The sequence below is a fragment of the Echinops telfairi genome, unplaced genomic scaffold (genome assembly GCF_000313985.2).
Source record: "Echinops telfairi isolate 266 unplaced genomic scaffold, ASM31398v2 ScPeMD7_7469;HRSCAF=8507_0, whole genome shotgun sequence".
Taxonomy (NCBI): domain Eukaryota; kingdom Metazoa; phylum Chordata; class Mammalia; order Afrosoricida; family Tenrecidae; genus Echinops; species Echinops telfairi.
The window spans coordinates 25,239,716-25,256,898 of record NW_022111372.1 but is presented as its reverse complement, the minus strand read 5'-3'; the positions used below and the strand labels follow the sequence as shown (position 1 = coordinate 25,256,898).

At 39.2% G+C, this 17,183-nt stretch overlaps 1 protein-coding gene across 7 annotated transcripts in view; it reads right to left on the bottom strand.

The window, feature by feature from the left end:
* The window catches only part of ITSN1 (intersectin 1), a 237,667-nt gene that overhangs the window by 156,030 nt on the left and 64,454 nt on the right, over nucleotides 1-17,183 (bottom strand). For all 7 annotated transcript variants that reach the window (XM_045284834.1, XM_004696955.4, XM_045284836.1 and 4 more), the window contains exons 2-4: nucleotides 9,959-10,018; nucleotides 8,692-8,784; nucleotides 7,643-7,706 (exon numbers count right to left, since the gene is read on the bottom strand). In XM_045284834.1, the coding sequence (XP_045140769.1) occupies nucleotides 7,643-7,706; nucleotides 8,692-8,784; nucleotides 9,959-9,986 (185 nt within the window). In that variant the 5' untranslated portion in view covers nucleotides 9,987-10,018. The remainder of the gene's footprint in view (nucleotides 1-7,642; nucleotides 7,707-8,691; nucleotides 8,785-9,958; nucleotides 10,019-17,183) is intronic.

Sequence of the window (17,183 nt, the reverse complement as noted above, 5' to 3'; positions counted from 1 at the left end):
GGTGGCCAGCTATCAAAAGATATAGTATCTGGGGTCTTAAAGGCTTGAAGACAAACAAGCAGCCACCTAGCTGAAAAACAAAAAAGCCCATATGGAAGAAGCACACCAGTCTGTGTGATCACGAGGTGTCAATGGGATCAGGAATCAGGCATCAAAGAACAAAAAGTCATATAACTGTGAATGAGGGCAACTCTAGGCAACTGGACATCCCCTTACAGAAGGGTTGTGGGGAGAAGACGATCCAATCAGGGTGCAGTATAGCACCAAGGAAACTCACAACATTCCTCTAATTATTTTATACTTTTCCCCCCACCCCACTATCATGATCTCAATTCCACCTTAAAATCCGCTGGACCAGAGGATGTACACTGGTACAGATAGGAACTGGAAACACAGGGAATCCAGGACGGATGATTCCTTCAGGACCAGTGGTGTAAGTGGTGATACCTGGAGGGTGGAGGGAAGGTGAGGTACAAAAGGGGAACACAAGGATCTACATATGACCTCCTCCCTGGGGGACGGACAACAGAAAAGTGGGTGACAGGAGACATCGGACAGAGCAAGATATGACAAAATAATAATAATTTATAAAGTATCAAGGGTGAAGGAGCGAGGTTGCGGGAGGGAGGGGAAAAATGAGGAGCTGATACCAAGGGCTCAAGTAGAAAGCAAATGTTTTGAGGATGATGATGGCAACAAATGTCAAATGTGCTTGACACAATGGATGGATGTATGGATTATGATAAGAGTTGTATGAGACTCTAATAAAATTATTTTTTTTAATGATTAAAAAAAAACAAATTTCCTCTTAGAAAACTGCTGTAATTTATTATACTTTAAAATGCCTGATTTCAGTTAATTTGCTATTGTCTTAGTATAAAGCAACTTTAACTTCATAATTAACTATTTTGAGGTTGATTTATTTAATTATTCCAAGAGATGAATTACCTAGACAGCAAAGTTAAATTAATTTTTAAATATCCTTTCCTCATAAACTACATTATATAAATCAAAGTCCTGCATAGTCACAAATTAATCTCTTCTGCATGAGAAATGTTCATTCAGACTTCTTTCCTATATGTGAAGATTTATTTTCTTCAAAATTCTTACAAAATATTTTCATTGAAATATGAAAGGTTTGTAAGTATTTGAATGATGTACACTGCTGATATGTTTGTCAGTCACTGAAAGATTTTTTAAAAAGGTATTCTTTATCAATTTTGTATTATCTTCATAAAAATTTCAAAATGTTGTATATAAAATATACAAAATATTTTATATATAAAAAATGTATATAAAATATTTCTTTCATTACAAATCTTGTGCGCTTTCTTCTTAAAGTTCAAAGATTATAATATTTACTACATTTTAATCCTTAAGTCAACTGGACTTGTGTGTGTGCACGTGTATGTGATGTTATCCTAGGATTCAGATATATTTCTTCCAGTTAGATACCTAGCTTTCCCAGAAATATTTAATCAGTATCCATTTTATTCTAACTGAATTGAAATATATTTTAACTATATATTAAATGGTCCTATGAAGTAGAACTTGCTCTCTTTTAGTTATCTAGTGCTGCTCTAGCAGAAATACAAATATTTAATAATTCTCTCACAGTTTAGGAGGCTAAAGTGTAAATTCAGCTCAATAGGAAAGCTTTCCCTTTCCGTCAGCTGTGGGGGTAGGTCCTTGTTTCCTTTTAGTATCTGTGAGCCCCCCTGCCTTATAGAACTCCATGTGTCTTGGTATCAATCTTGTAGGCTTAGCTCAGGAGGTTCACAGCACAGGATACCCGGGTCAAATGGTGTGCTCCACTCCAAGTTCTTCTTTCTTAGTGGTAGGAGGTCTTTCTTAGCTTACTCCTCTCCTTTTATGTCTTATATCTTCATCCTTAATCTACTTTTTGGTTTACTAGATCACATCTTGGGGGACCACTACATAACTCCATATCACATCATCACATCACAGCCAAACCACTGAGAATTAGCCAGGCGCTAATTCTATGCCATATCTTCCACAATGAGTACTATGTAACTGTTAAAAAGAAAAGAAAGTTGAGAAAGATCTCTATGAACTGATATAAGTGATTTCCAGGATGTGTTATTAAAAGAAAAAGGCAGAGAATAATAGAGTATTTATAGGAGGTGACATTACCGAAAGAAGGAAGAGGAAACAATTTAAATAAACAGTAAAATAAGAAAGTAAGACAAATATATATACACATAAAATGAATGGGTCAAAGAATGAAAGGTTAAGAATGAGCCTTCTGTGGGATACAATTTGTATAGTGCTGGCTTTTGGAATCTTATTAACCTATTACATATTCAAAAAGTAAAACTAGAATTAAAGCCACAAAGATAAAGAGGGATCCCTAAAATTAATCAAAACAAAAGCAAATGAACTTCATAGCATATATATCTTCAGCCTTAAACAAGAGAATGACAAAGTAGCTTTGAACTTCATTGTCTGTAATGGCTAAGAGGGTGAGTGTAGCAATTATGCAACTATGTTGTGTCTATTATAGGACTAAACCAAGAGACTAGCCTCTCTGGTTCCTATCTCATTCACAGACGCGTAACTGAAGCCTGCAGATTTCTCTAGCAGCCCACCTTATCCATAAACTTGTGTTACTGGCTGCCCATCTCCCACTCAGCTGGAGCAACAGTATATTAATCTAGACTTCACAGTCATTCATCCAGTCATTCACTCAGTATCAATCAGGGTCTAGGCACTATGTGTAGGTATAAGGTTACAACTGTGCAAGTTTTAAGGCCCCCTGCCCCTCAAGAAGCCGTGGTGCATAATGGTTATGAGAGTCGGGCTGCAAACGCAACTTTGAAACCAGTATGGGCTTCGCAGAAAAAGGGGCTTTCTACTCCGGTAAAGATTTACAGCTTCGGAAACTGACGGGGGCAGTTCTACCTTGTCCTACAGAGTTGCTGATTCTGGGTTAGTTTTTGCTGGAGAGCTATCACCAATATGGAGAAACAGAAGTGAAGTGTAAGATAGCATCTAAAACTTGAAGCAGACGAGATCGGGCGCGTTCAGGGTAGTACGGCCGTAGCAAATGTTTTGAGAATGATGAGGGCAATGAATGTACAAATGTGCTTTACACAATTGATGTATGTATGGATTGTGATAAGAGTTGTATGAGCGCCCAACAAAACGATTAAAAAAACCCAACTTGAAGCAGTCCAGCACCTAAAGCAGACTGGGACTAAACTAAACCAAAGAAGCAGGGAGAAGACTGTTGTTAATTAGGGGGTTGCAGTCAATGTCGTGAAATAAATGAACAAAAAGAGCATAACTTGTTGCGTGTAAAATTAAGTTGCTCTGTAAACTTTCGCTCAAAGTACAATAAGTGTTTTTTTAAATAAAATAATGTTCGTATTCATAAAGAAATAAAGTTTTAAAAAGACTCAACTGAGAGTGCTTGTCACCATTCCCCTCTCCCATAGTTTCTATCACCTACTATACTCTAAGACCTAGACCACCTTCCAAGCTCCAGACATGTCACATGCTGTTTTCACAGACTACCTTTCATTGGTTGGCTAACTATGTTGGCAATCAATCAATCCCACCTACTCACCAGCTTATCTTAGTCGCTTTTTAATCTTCAACCCACTATTTCCTTTTCTAACTTTCTGAGGCTTGACTTTCTGACAAGAAAGGAATAATGAAACGAGCAGGCCGTGATCTTTGCTGGGCAAAGTGCTCTTCTCCTCAGTGTGGGAGCCAAAACAGTGACAGCGTGCTAGGGCCAGCTCGCCTCCTGGGTTCTTCCAGGGCGCGTCTCTGGATGCTCAAGGACTAGTTTGTCACGAAAGATTATTTTGCAGAATGAATAGAAAATGGCAAAGGGAATTCATCTCTGTTCGATCTGCAGGTACTCCAAAAGACTGAATGGCTTAATAAGACTGATCCCCGGCAATGAAGATTTTAGATCTTTTGTTTCATAGTAAGTATTCTGTCAATATTCACGCCATGCCTCCTACCTTTAATACTTCCAGAATTGCACGGCCTACTACGCGTGGCCACTACCACTGCTAACTCCAAAGCCTCCAGTGGGCCTCTTTTCCCACAAGTTTTTCTCCACGTTCTCCCAGCTCTCCTTCATTGCCCTCGTTCTTCCTCCCTTCCATCACTGCCCTCAATGTTGAAGCCATTGAAAGCACTCAAAATGCCAAAAGGATGCTTGCCAGTTTCCTTCCAGTTCCTTATTAGTATAGCAATTTCTAGGAAGATGTATCACCTTTGGCAGCTATTATAATTTAACAGCACACACAGTATTTGAATCCGTCCTCTGAGAATTCAGGTTCTATTGTATTCTTAAGGAAGCTGGATTGGCTAGCTAGACTGTCCCCTAAGTATTAATAGGTGAAAGTTCCTAAGTTAGTTAACAGAAATACAGTTTCTTCATGGAACATTATGAAAGTTTCTAACTTATACTCCCTACCAGCCAACATCAATCATGTATTTAAACTGAGGTCCAGAGCAAAGAAAGCAAGGCTGAGAGGGAAATGGGAAATAGTTCCCCATTTCCCATTCCAGAATTCTCTTTTCCCCCAGATGACTGCTATGAGCACGACCTAACACTTCATGGCTAATCTCAGGCCTCTCCCTACTCAGAGCCCTGCCAGGAAACCACATCACAACAAAAGACTGGTATGAGCGAGAAAGAAGAAATTTTCATTTGATTAAATAGTATTAACCTTCTTATAAATTTTAAAATCTTGAGCTCAACTGCGGAGGACTGCAAAATGAAAGCATATCTGCGCTAACATAGGAAGAAAACATAGCTCTTGCTCATGCTGCGCACTCTACCATTTCACTGCCAGGGGTCCGTGGTGAGACAGTGGTTAAGCACTCAGCCACTAATCAAACTGTTTGAACCCCTCAGCCGTTCTGCAGGAGAAAGAGGTGGCAGTCCATTTCTGTAAAGAACCATAGCTTTGGAAACCCTGTAAGGAAGTTCTAGTCTACCCTACAAAGTCACTGTGAGTTGGAATCAGCTCAATGGTCAAAACCAAACCTACTGCCACAGAGTCACTTCCAACTCAGAGAGACCAAATGATTTCCATTCAAAGATATTTCTTTTTAGAGAAGATACTTAGAGCGTTTTTCTTGCTCCCTTAATGCAGTTCTTGATAAAAATAAATCAAAAATTCTATTTAGCAAAACATCAGTAAAAAAATTAAAGACTTAACGAACGTTTTTCATTCAACCGAACAGTCAGTGCTAGTTAAGAATTTTCACTTTATAGTGAATAATAAATTGGCAAAACGAAGTTTGGTGTACCAGTAACAATTAGAAAAACTAATAACCATCTCAAATGAGAAAAAGAAAGTTCATTAGAGTATTTTCTTTTTATCTTTAACACTTATTTCTGTGACACAGAGGTTTCATACAGCTAGTGTAGACTGTGAGTTCTATGTAGATTCTGATTTTATTGTCTATTGTGTTCCCTGCTACATCTCTACCTCCTAGAGTAGTCACTGGCCTATAGTATACATCTGATACATATGTTTTAAGTGTTGAATAAAGAGTGTGGAGTGGGGTTTTCTTGCAATCACGACTGCTGTGGACGCTCCCAAACCGAACTATAACCTGAGAGCACAATTAGTGAAGGCAGTTATGCCTGGTAGGGGAAGGGTCTAGTGAGTGATCTTGACGAGTGGTGGGAAGCACAACCATATACCCGAATGCAGAGCCAAAAAAGCTTCATCTGCACACAGCAAATGTCACTGTGACTTACAACAAATGCACTCAACAGACTCACAGTGTTTCTGTGCTCAGAGGCCTCCTGTGACACTTGCTCTCAAACTCTCTTGGAGCCCTTTCTCTTACGATAAATGTAATTCTAGAACAATATTCTGGCTATCTGCTTTTCCTATCTCACAGCAGATGAGAAGTTACCACAGAATGGCGTCATAGGAGAAGGTGCCCAAGTTGAAGGAGACAATCTGGCAGCAATGTGCTGACAACCAGGAAAAAGAAAACAGACACACACCCAAAACAGCACAGGAAGCTGGTATCATTTAGCTTGAATTTGAATATATCCATATCTATATGCAAATCTATATATACACATTTACATATAAGTATATATATTTCTCGTGAAGTTTTGCTATTTTAGAGCATAGTATGATTCTTAAGTGATTTTCTAAACGATAAAACTTAAATTTACCCAAAAAAACTTAGATTGCAGTGTATAGACATGGAGGCAATAAGGAGCTATGTCAATCATTGCTATTTTCTATAAAAATTGTAAATAAAAAGGCTGATCATCTAAAGGACCATTAGTTAGACAATTTTGTCACATGGATCATTCTGTCCCTGATGATGAGAGCAGGCATCTTTTGGGGTTTAATTTTGAAGTCCTATAATGCATGAGACCTTGTGGTATTGTGGTTACTCATTGGGTTGCTAACCCAGAAGTCAGTGGCTCGAATTCACCAGCAGCTCTGCAAGAAAAAGATGAGGTTTTCTACTCCTATAAAGTGGTACAGTTTGGGAAACCCACAGGTACAGTTCTACCTTGTCCTCTAGAGTCACCGTAAGTCAGAATTGACCTGATGGCCGTGAATTTGGGTTTTTGTTTTACTTGTTTAAAATAATGTGTGCCAGGTCCCATGCGAAACATAACCGTTTAGAGTTAATTCAGAAATAAGCATTCCCATTTTCTGGATTAGGAAACTGAGGTCAGAAAAGGTAAATACCCACACCAAATGAAAAAGTAGCAAAGCCAGGATTGAAACTCTGGTGTGTAGGCAGCTCACAACTACAAACTAGTTGCATCTACAATCCTAACAACTCAGGGGAATTAAGCTTTTGATTTCAAGAACTATATATTGTGGGGACATGTGGCTTCTTGCAGGCCAGCAGAATTCAGCTGGCTACCCAGGGTCATAAATGCAAACCTATGTTTGTCACCTTTTAAAATTTATTCTCTCTAGCCCCGGTGTCCGCACAAGATTGACTGCCCCTTTGTGATAAATAATTCAGCAATATCACGCACTCACCATGTACCACATTGTACTCAATATCAGCTATTTCTTCTCTCATCACTAAAAGACCCAGGGGGATTCGAGTATGAAGGAAAACCTGTGAGAGATCCAGGAGTCTGGGTAACCCAGGAAAACTACAAACAAACTGGTGGCGAGAAAATATAAAAATGTACATTTCTCAAGTCACTTTTGGACATAGTGCCATCTTTCAAACTTCACTACATTTTTGTTGTTTGTTTTAGTTCCTTATTAAAGCAAAACCAAACTAAACCAAAGCAAACCAATGTGGTTAGTTTCAATTCATAAGGACCCTAATAAGACAAAGCTGAAGTGCCTTACACAATCCCCAAGACCAGCAATCTTCACAGAACACACTGCCACCTCTTTCTCCCATGGAGTGGCTGGTGGGATCACACTGGTCCACCTTTCAGTTAGCAGCTGCAGCTTAACCACTGTGCTGCCAGGGCTCCTAAGTTCCAAACTAAGAGGATACTTTTTAGAAGCAATTCTCTGGTAAGATATAATACAGTATTTGAAACTACAAATATGTGTCTCTCTACTACTAGGAATAATATTCCAAAATAGGATTGAAAATATTCTATTAAACTTTCTGATCATATAAAATTCCAACTTACCATATCTGTGCTAAAACAGGTTGCGGTAACCCAGATTGAAAAAAAAAGTTTCTAGCTTGATCACCTGCAAATTAAATGGAAAATGTTTCAGAGGAAGACAACAGCTGACAGAAATCCTCTCATAGCCAAAGTCACAAAAACAAGAGACTGGGAGCCTGTAAATCCAGAATTGAATACATGATAAAATCAAATGGTCAGTCTGTAAGTACGATGAACCCATCAGCCACAACTTAGGATGGAACTGTCAAAAGTCCTCTCAAAAAAGGGCCAACCATTTGCCGGGACAAACTGTCCCTGTTGAGTCTGCTATCAATACAGATGCTAACAGCTTCCCATTAGGGCAAAGTCCTGCGGGAACCTCAGGAAATGGAGGACTCACTGCTTCTACTTCGTAGAAATTATGAAAGCTGCCATTCCCGACATGTATGTACATTTCAGTTTCTAGGCACTTTGGGTGGGTCACAACGATTAAAAAGCATCAACAGCCGTGGAGCTTAAGCGTTAACAAATTAAAGAGAGAGATCAAAATATACACAAAACCAGAACCTCAGGAAATCCATATCCTATTTGTTCTCATGCTTATTCCTGAAGAGCAATCAAACAGGAAAGATAACAGAAAAGGCAAAGTACAAAGGGAATTTTGGGGACACAGCAATAGGAAAAAGACTTTTTTTTTAAAAAAGGGGGTTCAGAATGTGCTCATTTATTTAACCATTTCCCAAACCAGTTCAAAACCAGGAATTCAGTAACTATTTCAGTTCAAAGGCCACAGTCTAATTCTATAGTGCTTCGAGAATGTGGTCCGTCCTTTGATCTTCACCAGTTCCCACCAGAGATGTGCCTGAAGCAAGCGGCGGGATAGCAGTAAGGAATGTAAACAGTCGGAATGCACAGTTGGGAAAGCACGGGCTCCAGGCAAAAACAAGACAGGTAACGTGGCCCCTGCATCCTATCTGCCCACCCCAGCTTTGCATAGATTTTCCACAAATATCTGCACTACTGATATCTGCACCACAAAACAAAATAAGCATGCTAACTTCAATTATTACCAGTAATAAATCCAGATATTGGCTTTAAACTGTGGAATTGTTGATCATGCTTTGCTCTTTCTTCTACAGTTATGGCCCAGATGTCCAGGCTACCTACAATTCAAAACAAACACACACAAAGAGGGTGAATTACACAATAAAAAACAAAACACACGCACACTATTTCCATAGTACTTGAAGGATGATCAGAGTTTGTGAACGATATTCAGGGAGTGATTTGTACGGGCCACACACTTGGTTAGACATAAGGGATAATAAGCTGGTGATGGAAACAAGACATGATCTCTTCCTTTGCTGGACTTGCTTAGTGTCCTGCAGCGTCTAGGAGTAGTTTTATTGGCCTGGGGGGATTATTGCCTGGAATTATGACCAACAGCCCCCCAAAAACCTCAGAGTAAAACATTGTCCAATCATTTAAAAGGGAAACATCCAAAACATAGAGTGACATGGTGTAACTCTCCAACGAGTGGTAAGAGTTTGCACATTTCTGTGCTAAAATTGCACAGGGACTTTCACTGGTTTAATGAAAAGAATGGTGCTTCGGGCCACCTTCCTCTCTTTGTGATAACTGGATTAGACAGCTGCCAAGAGTAATACATCAACAAGGTATGCTCTCTTCCTTTAAAATATGCAGCAAGAACACAAGCTAACAATTTCCTAATAATATTTGGAAAGACTACCTGGGGAAACACATTATACTGAGGTGGATATGGCTTGAAAAGATTTATTGAACATCTTAGAAGTCATGCTTCCAATCCAAACTTTAGATAAATGTGTCATTTAAATGACTCAGTCAACTCAACAAATAAATTGCAAAGAACAGACAAGGGTGGAGGAGGAAGGAGCTTACCAACTAGGAGCCTGGAGACAAGCAACTAATTGCAATGTATGCCTCTTGCTCGGATTCTCATTTGAACAAACCCATCACTACCAAAAAAGGTTGTCTAAAACCTATGAAGGAAACCAATACTGACCAAAGAGTTAGCAATAATAAATAGTTACTGTAAAAGTTTACAGGTGTGACAATGGTATTGCAGTTGGGCTTGTAAAACAGTTCTTATTTTTTCAACACACTTAATTTATGGGATGAAATTATATAATTGGGAATGGCTTCAGAAGAATGCGGATAAGTTGGTAATTATTGGAACTAGATGGCGACCTGTGGGTTGTTTATACTTTTCTGTGAATATTTGAAATTTGTCATGCTTTTTGTTTTTTTAATATGTTCTCAAAATACACTGATCAAGAAAGAATTTTTTTAACTTACCACCAAAAGGTGTTGGAAACTGAGCCATGGTTCTGTTACTTTTACCTTGCTGATCGATGCCTGTAATTAAAAGACAACGTTTTAAGTTTGTAAAAACTCCACTCCTACATATTTATACACAAACACACATGCTCTTTAATTATCAGAATTCTAGAGCTAAAATATTCTGTAAAAGAAACTTACAACATTCATTCACTAATTCCTTGCATGGCTTCTTAGAAGCAGGTAAAGCAATAGGCACTGGGGAATGTTAATAAGAGGCTCTCTGGCATCAAATTTTCCTTCTGGTGGTTGATACCTAGCTCAGGACATCCTACTGTGAGGTGGGTTTGAAAAGTTCATGGAAAAACTCTCTTGTCTTTTAACACCTCTTTTCCAAGAACTTTTATAAGTCCCCTCATATACATACATACATACATACATACATACATACACATATAAACTTTGCTTGTATCCATGTGAATCTTATAGCAATAATTGGCTTTTATGAGTATTTATTATAAGTCAAACAGAGTACTCAGTGACTCTTCTCACTTAACTGTCATCATCATAGCAGTGTAAGATGGAGAACTACTGTTACCAACCCTATTTCTTCCCTAGAATCTGATAGCTGAGGAAAATGTACATTGGAGAGGTTTCGTGATGAGAGTAACACCACACATTTGGAAACAAGATGGAAGGTGGACAGAAGCAGCTATGTTCCACCCAGGAAACACCGAGTCTGCCCTTGCGTCACAATGTTGAGAAAGGCTTCACAGAATACATATTAGGCTGATCTTTGCTCAGAAACCAAACGGATCTAATGCTCCGAAACACTCCCTAAGGCATTATTTATTCATGAACAGTCAATATGAAATAAAGACAGCCCTTTTCCCCCATCTAAAAAGAGAAACTATGATGTGCATCTTTTCCTTATGCTTAATTTCATTTTAGTAGCATAGTGCATCCACATAGTTAAAACTGAGTACGATGGGGCTCTGGATTGAAACCTGACAGCCACTGCTGACAAGCTGATTCTGATGTACAGTAAGTAACCCTTTTAGAGTTTTTCCAAGGCTGTAGAGGCTTACAGGTGTTGCTATCTTTCTTCCATGCAGTGACCCCTGAGTTCAAACTGCTGAGCGTGTGCTTAAGCCCAATGTGTAGCCCACTAAATGCGGGGGATAATGTATAAAACCCAGTGTTACTTTGATTCTACCTCATACTGGTCCTATAGGACACAAAATTGCCCCTTAAGGTTCTCAGACTGTAAATTTTCATACAGCAGGTTGCCACATCTTTTCCTAATGGAGTGGATTAGGTGGTGGGTTCAAATTAGTTAGCAGCAGCAGCAGCATCAAAGAACAAAAAAATCATATCAGTGGGTGCCCACCCTTCCCGATAATGATCGCTGAAGACAAATGGGTGCAAAAGCAAATGTGGTGAAGAAAGTTGATGGTGCCCAGCTATCTAAAGATATAGCATCTGGAGTCTTAAAGGCTTGAAGGTAAACAGGCGGTCACCTAGCTCAGAAGCAAAAAAGCCCACATGGAAGAAGCACACCAGCTTGTGTGACCATGAGGTGCCAAAGGGATCAGGTTATCAGGCATTAAGGAACAAAAAATCTTATCACTGTGAATGACAGGGAGTGCAGATTGGGGATCCAAAGCCCATCTGTAGGGAACTGGACATCCCTTACAGAAGGGCCGCAGGGAGGAGACAAGCCAGTCAGGGTGCAGTATAGCAACGATGGAACAAACAACTTTCCTCTAGTTCTTAAATGTTTCCTCCCCCACCCAACTATCACGATCCCAATTCTACATTACAAATCCGGCTAGACCAGAGGATGTACGCTGGTACAGATAGGAACTGGAAACAGGGAATCCAGGACAGATGATCCCTTCAGGACCAGTGCTGAGAGTGGCGATACTGGGAGGGTGGAGGGAAGGTGGGGTAGAAAGAGGGAACAGATCACAAGGATCTATATATAACCTCCTCCCTGGGAGATGGACAACAGAAAAGTGGGTGAAGGGAGATGTCGGACAGTATAAAATATGACAAAATAATAATAATTTATAAATTATCAGGGTTCGTGAGGGAAGGGAGCGGGGAGGGAGGGGAAAATGAGGAGCTGATACCTGGGGCTCAGGTGGAAAGCAAATGTTTTGAGAATGATGAGGGCAACAGATGCACAAATAGGCTTGACATACAATGGATGGTGTATGCATTGTGATAAGAATTGTATGAGCCCCCAATCAAATGAGTTTTGAAAATTTAGTTAACAGCAGAGTGCTGTAACCACTGCACCACAAGAGTCGGTTCCCATTCAGAGTAACCCTAGGTAAAACAGCTGCGTGATCCTCCTAATTGTTACCTTCGAACACATTGTTGCAGTCACTACTTAAATACATAATGTTGAGTATCTTCCTCTTTTTCACTGACCCGCTCATTTACCAAACATGAGATCTTTTTCCAGGGCCTGGTCCCTCCTCCTAGCATGTCCAAAGTATGTGAGACTGTCTCAGTGTCATCACTTCCACGAGCATCCTGGCTGCACTTCCTCCAAGGCAGACTGTGTGTGCTCCTCGGGCAGTCTGTGGTATAGTCAACTTCTCGTCAGTCTTCTTTACTCAACTCTCCCAACTTTCACGTGCATATTGAGGCCACTGAAAATACCCTGGCTTGGGTCAGGCGCATCTCAGTCTTCAAAGTGACATGTCTGTTCTTCAACACTGTAAACAGGTTCTGTGCAACAGATTTGCCCTTTGATCTCTCGACTGCTGCTTCCTTAAGAGTTGATGGTGGATCCAAGATGATATTTTTTACTTCAATTTTTCCTCCATTTATTATGATGCTATCTACTGGGGCAGTTGGGTTTTCTTTACATTGAGTTTCAACCCAATATTGAAGGTTACAATCCTTGATCTTCATCAGCAAGTGCTTCAAGTCCTCCTCACTTTCAGCAAGCAAGGTTGTGTCAGCTGCATATTACAGATTGATTAATAAATCTTTCTCCAATCTTGAGGCCACATTTTTCCTTTTTGTAGTCCACTTTCGCCGATTATTTGCTCGGCATACAGATTGAATATGTATAGTGGAAAAGTAAAACCCTGACACACACCTTTCTTGCTTTAAAACCATGCACTATTCACTTGTTCTATTGGAATGACTGCCTCTTGTCTAAGTATAGGTTATGCATGAGCACAACGAAGTGTTCTAGAACTCCCATTCCTTGCAATGTTGTCCATAGCTTGTTATGCATGAGTCACACAGTCGGATCTCTTTGCATAGTGAATAAAACACAAGTAAACATCTTGCTGGCATTCTCTATTTTCAGCCAACTTCTATTTGAAGTCACCAATGCTATCTCGTGTTCCAAATCCTCTCTTGAATTTGGTCTGAATTTCTGACAGCTTCTTGTCAGTACTGCTACATGTGTTTTACGTTATCTTCAGCAAAAATGTACTTGTATGTGATATTAATGATATAGTTGATCATTTCAGCATCCTACTGGGTCACCTGTCTTTGAAATAAGTATAAATGCACATCTTTTTAGGTTAGTCGGCCAGATAGCTATCTTCCAAATTATTTGGCATTGACTAGTGAGTACTTCCAGTGCTGCATCAGTGTGTCAAACCATTTTACTTGGTAGTCCAGTAATGACTGAAGTTCGGTGTTTTTGCAAAGGCCATCAGCACAGCTTGGACTTCTGCCTTCAATGTCATTGTTTCCATCATATGTGTAGATATCCAAACCCTCATTCATTGCTGATGGAGTGTCTTTCTTACTCTTCCTCATCTTAAATTCCGCATGTCTAGTGTCTAGGGTAATAAATGCAATTTAACTTTTAACTTAAAGCGTAATGGTTTTTCAGAAACCTGTGTGACTAAATAACAAATGCGTGTAATAGCTAAATGTTTAGGGCTCTAACTGACTTTATAGCAGTGAGTTTGTTTTTGTTATTGCTACTTGCTCCCAAAATGAAATCATGATCTTCAGAGGATTTATTGTTATGACTCTCACTATTTCGGACTTTACTCTTAAGCTGGCATGGAGGGTGGCAGTGGGGAACCCTGGGGGTACAGGGAGCATACTTGTCCAAGTTGTATTTCTAAATATGAAATGTGTCTGTATATATATCCCATTTTACTTATGAATGTACACACACACACACATACACACACTGACCCTATGTAGGGTTTCAGTGACTTGTAAATCTTTATAGGCGCACACAACCTCTCATCTTTCTCCCAAAGAGCAATTGGTTGGTTTGAATCACTGGCCTTGTGGTTAACAGTCCAGCGCTTAACCTGCAGTATCATCAGAGCTCTTTTCAAAGGATAAAAGTGCTGGGAAACAAAAGGCAGGGAAACTAAGTAAGTAAACAAAACTAAACAGAGTCATAGACCATTGAGGAATCTTAATGGAAGAGAAAAAGTTTAATAAGAAGGTTGCCACAGAAGAAAGCAAGTAAAACTCCCTGAAGCATTTTTTATCAGATTGTGAAGTAAGATAAGCTGGAAGTCATATATTAAGAAGATCTAAAAGTTAAGAAGTGAGAGAAGGCAATTCAATGATATAATAGAATTTCAACTGAATACGGTAGGTCACCTCCCCAGGAAACAAACAGAAACACTCTCTCACTGCCACTGATCCAGTTGATGGCGACTCATAGTGCCCCTACAAGAGAGGGTACGGAGAGACTGTAACTCCTTAGAGGAGCAAAAAGCTTTGCCTTTCTTGTGGAGAGCGGCTGGTGGCTTCAAACTGCCGACTTTTCAGTTAGCAGCCCAATGAGTAACCACTATGCCATGAGGACTCCTACCCTATCAATACCAAAGCAAAGCATTTGAGCAACCTTTTTGCCTTCTTTCTCATCCAGACTTTACATTATTCCAAATGCATTCCCCAAATTATTATAACCTTTCATAAGCATGATACTAGAATTAATGTTCATTTTAGAGTGAGGCAAACATTCCTCGATTTACAGACACACATAAAACATAAAATACAGACTAAATATTGAGCAATCAGTAGTTTTTCTTAAAAGCATGGTAAAAAGAAAAAACATAAAAAATCTGAATATAAGTTTGACTTTTTAAAAATCAAGTCAGAACACTCAAAAAACCTTTTAAAAGTTTCATTTCAATTTCAGAAAAGAAAGCAAACTATAGAAAGTCAAAGGACTAAATATTGATCCTTAATGTCAATATTTAAAGTAAAACCAAAATATTAATGCATTTAAAGAAGACCTCTATAAATATGTACTTATAAAAGACTGACTGTTCTCTTATGGCATAGCTTCCAGCATCACAACAGGCAAGCCAGCAGTACTGAATACACCAGAAGTGCTCTGATAAATATTATTTTGCATGCTAAAATACATTGAACCAGGTTTAATAACTGATGTCTATGATAAGGAATAGATTATTCTGAAAAATAAAGCAAGGTTTCCAAGAAACTATTAAAAAATGTGTCATGTGAGTTTAGTTCTACCACCCAGTAAATACTAAATTCAGCAATTTTTAAAAAGTGAAATTCAATCATGAGGCATAAAACATCTAAGTCCAAGTTACTGGTTTATACTTGAAATGTTATGTAAAAGGCATACACTATAACTGGTCTCCAAAATACATGGAAGCTTCAAAAAGTTTGTTTAAAAAAATGTAATTTAAATATAATGGAATTTTCCCACAAACGTTTCCTTTGAGCTTTTCTAACGATTTGAGATGAAACCTGCGTGGCCTGGGTGTCCCTGCTATTTAAAACACTAGTGGCATAACCTCCAGCATCACAACAGGCAGGCCAGCAGTACTGAATACACCAGAACTGCTCGAAGAATGAACATGTTATTAGAAAGGACCAATCCCTGCAGAACATGATGCTTGGTAATATGCAAGGTCAGCAAAAACAGAAACAAGGAGACCCTTAACAAGACAGACCGGCACAATAGTTGCAACAGTGGGCTCGAATACAGCAACAATTGTGCAGACGGTGCAGCCTCCGCAGTGCTTGGTTCTGTCGCACACAGGGTCGCTATGAGTCAGAACTGCCTCAACAACCCCTAACAATGCTTTGAGGTTTGCCATTTAAAAATAAATAAATAAATAAATAAATAAATAGGGGGGGGGGCACAATATGCAAACAAGGTCATTTAAATATACATACAGTCAAAGGAAATGAGCTCTCCAGCAATTACATGAATCAATCAATTAGCAGATTTCTAATATTTCAAAAGGGCATAGGTTGGCTTATTGATCTAAAGTCACCCACACACAAAAATGTCTTCATATCGTTCCTTTACAAAGGCCTTTATACTCTTAGGGAAAGGGGGTTTAATTGACAAAAATAAAGCAAAGTCAAAGCAAAGTTTTCTGTTAGTTTTTTCAGTTTGCAATTAATGGAAAGAACTAGAAGAGCCTACACACACCATTCCATGCCTGTGATGACTGAGCATAATTGCAAATCAAAAGCCGAACGTCGCCCTATAAGATTACATAGAATGTAAACAAAACTCTATTGAAACAGAGAAAAGGAACTGAAAATCAAACAATGAAGGGAAAAAGAAACTGACAAGTCCCAAACATAGAGCTACCTGATCAATGCCCCATTGCCATGTCTGAAGCTGTGGGCCTCCAGCGTGTCTTCTGCATGAGGTGCTGTTTGCAAGGTTACCTTTTCCTAAGGGTGGTCATCAGAGCACGAAGATAACAAAAACAATTGTTTTCAAAAATTGAAAAAGTTAGAAATAAAAGAGATAGTGTCGTGGTTCAATTTGAACATTCATGCTCAATACTCAAGTAGTCCTCTATGAAAACAGCAGGAGATTTGAGGGGAGTGAGTGTCAAAGTGTTGTTGGGGAAGGGGACACAAAGGAGGAGGGGATGAGAACTGGGGGGTCAGCGGTGAGCGATCACTGTCAGGCCCAGCTGTCAGCACATCCCTTGGCAACACTCACTGGCATGCATGTCAGACAGACTTGTTCATTTACTCCCGCTTACTTTGCACAAAGAGAAATACCAGGGTATTCAGCCAGTAGGGTTTCAATAAGTGGGAATTTTAATCTCAGTTCTTCTCAATCATCCTTCCTTTATTGTGTGCAATAGGACAGAAATCATTGAGGAGCAATAAAACAAAACACAGCTAACATACAAAGATAGATGACAAATGAAAAGGAATTTTTGTTGTAGAGAAAATTAGAAATTAGTTGTCCTCTTATGAAGTTTTTTTCCCGCCCCCCGCCCCC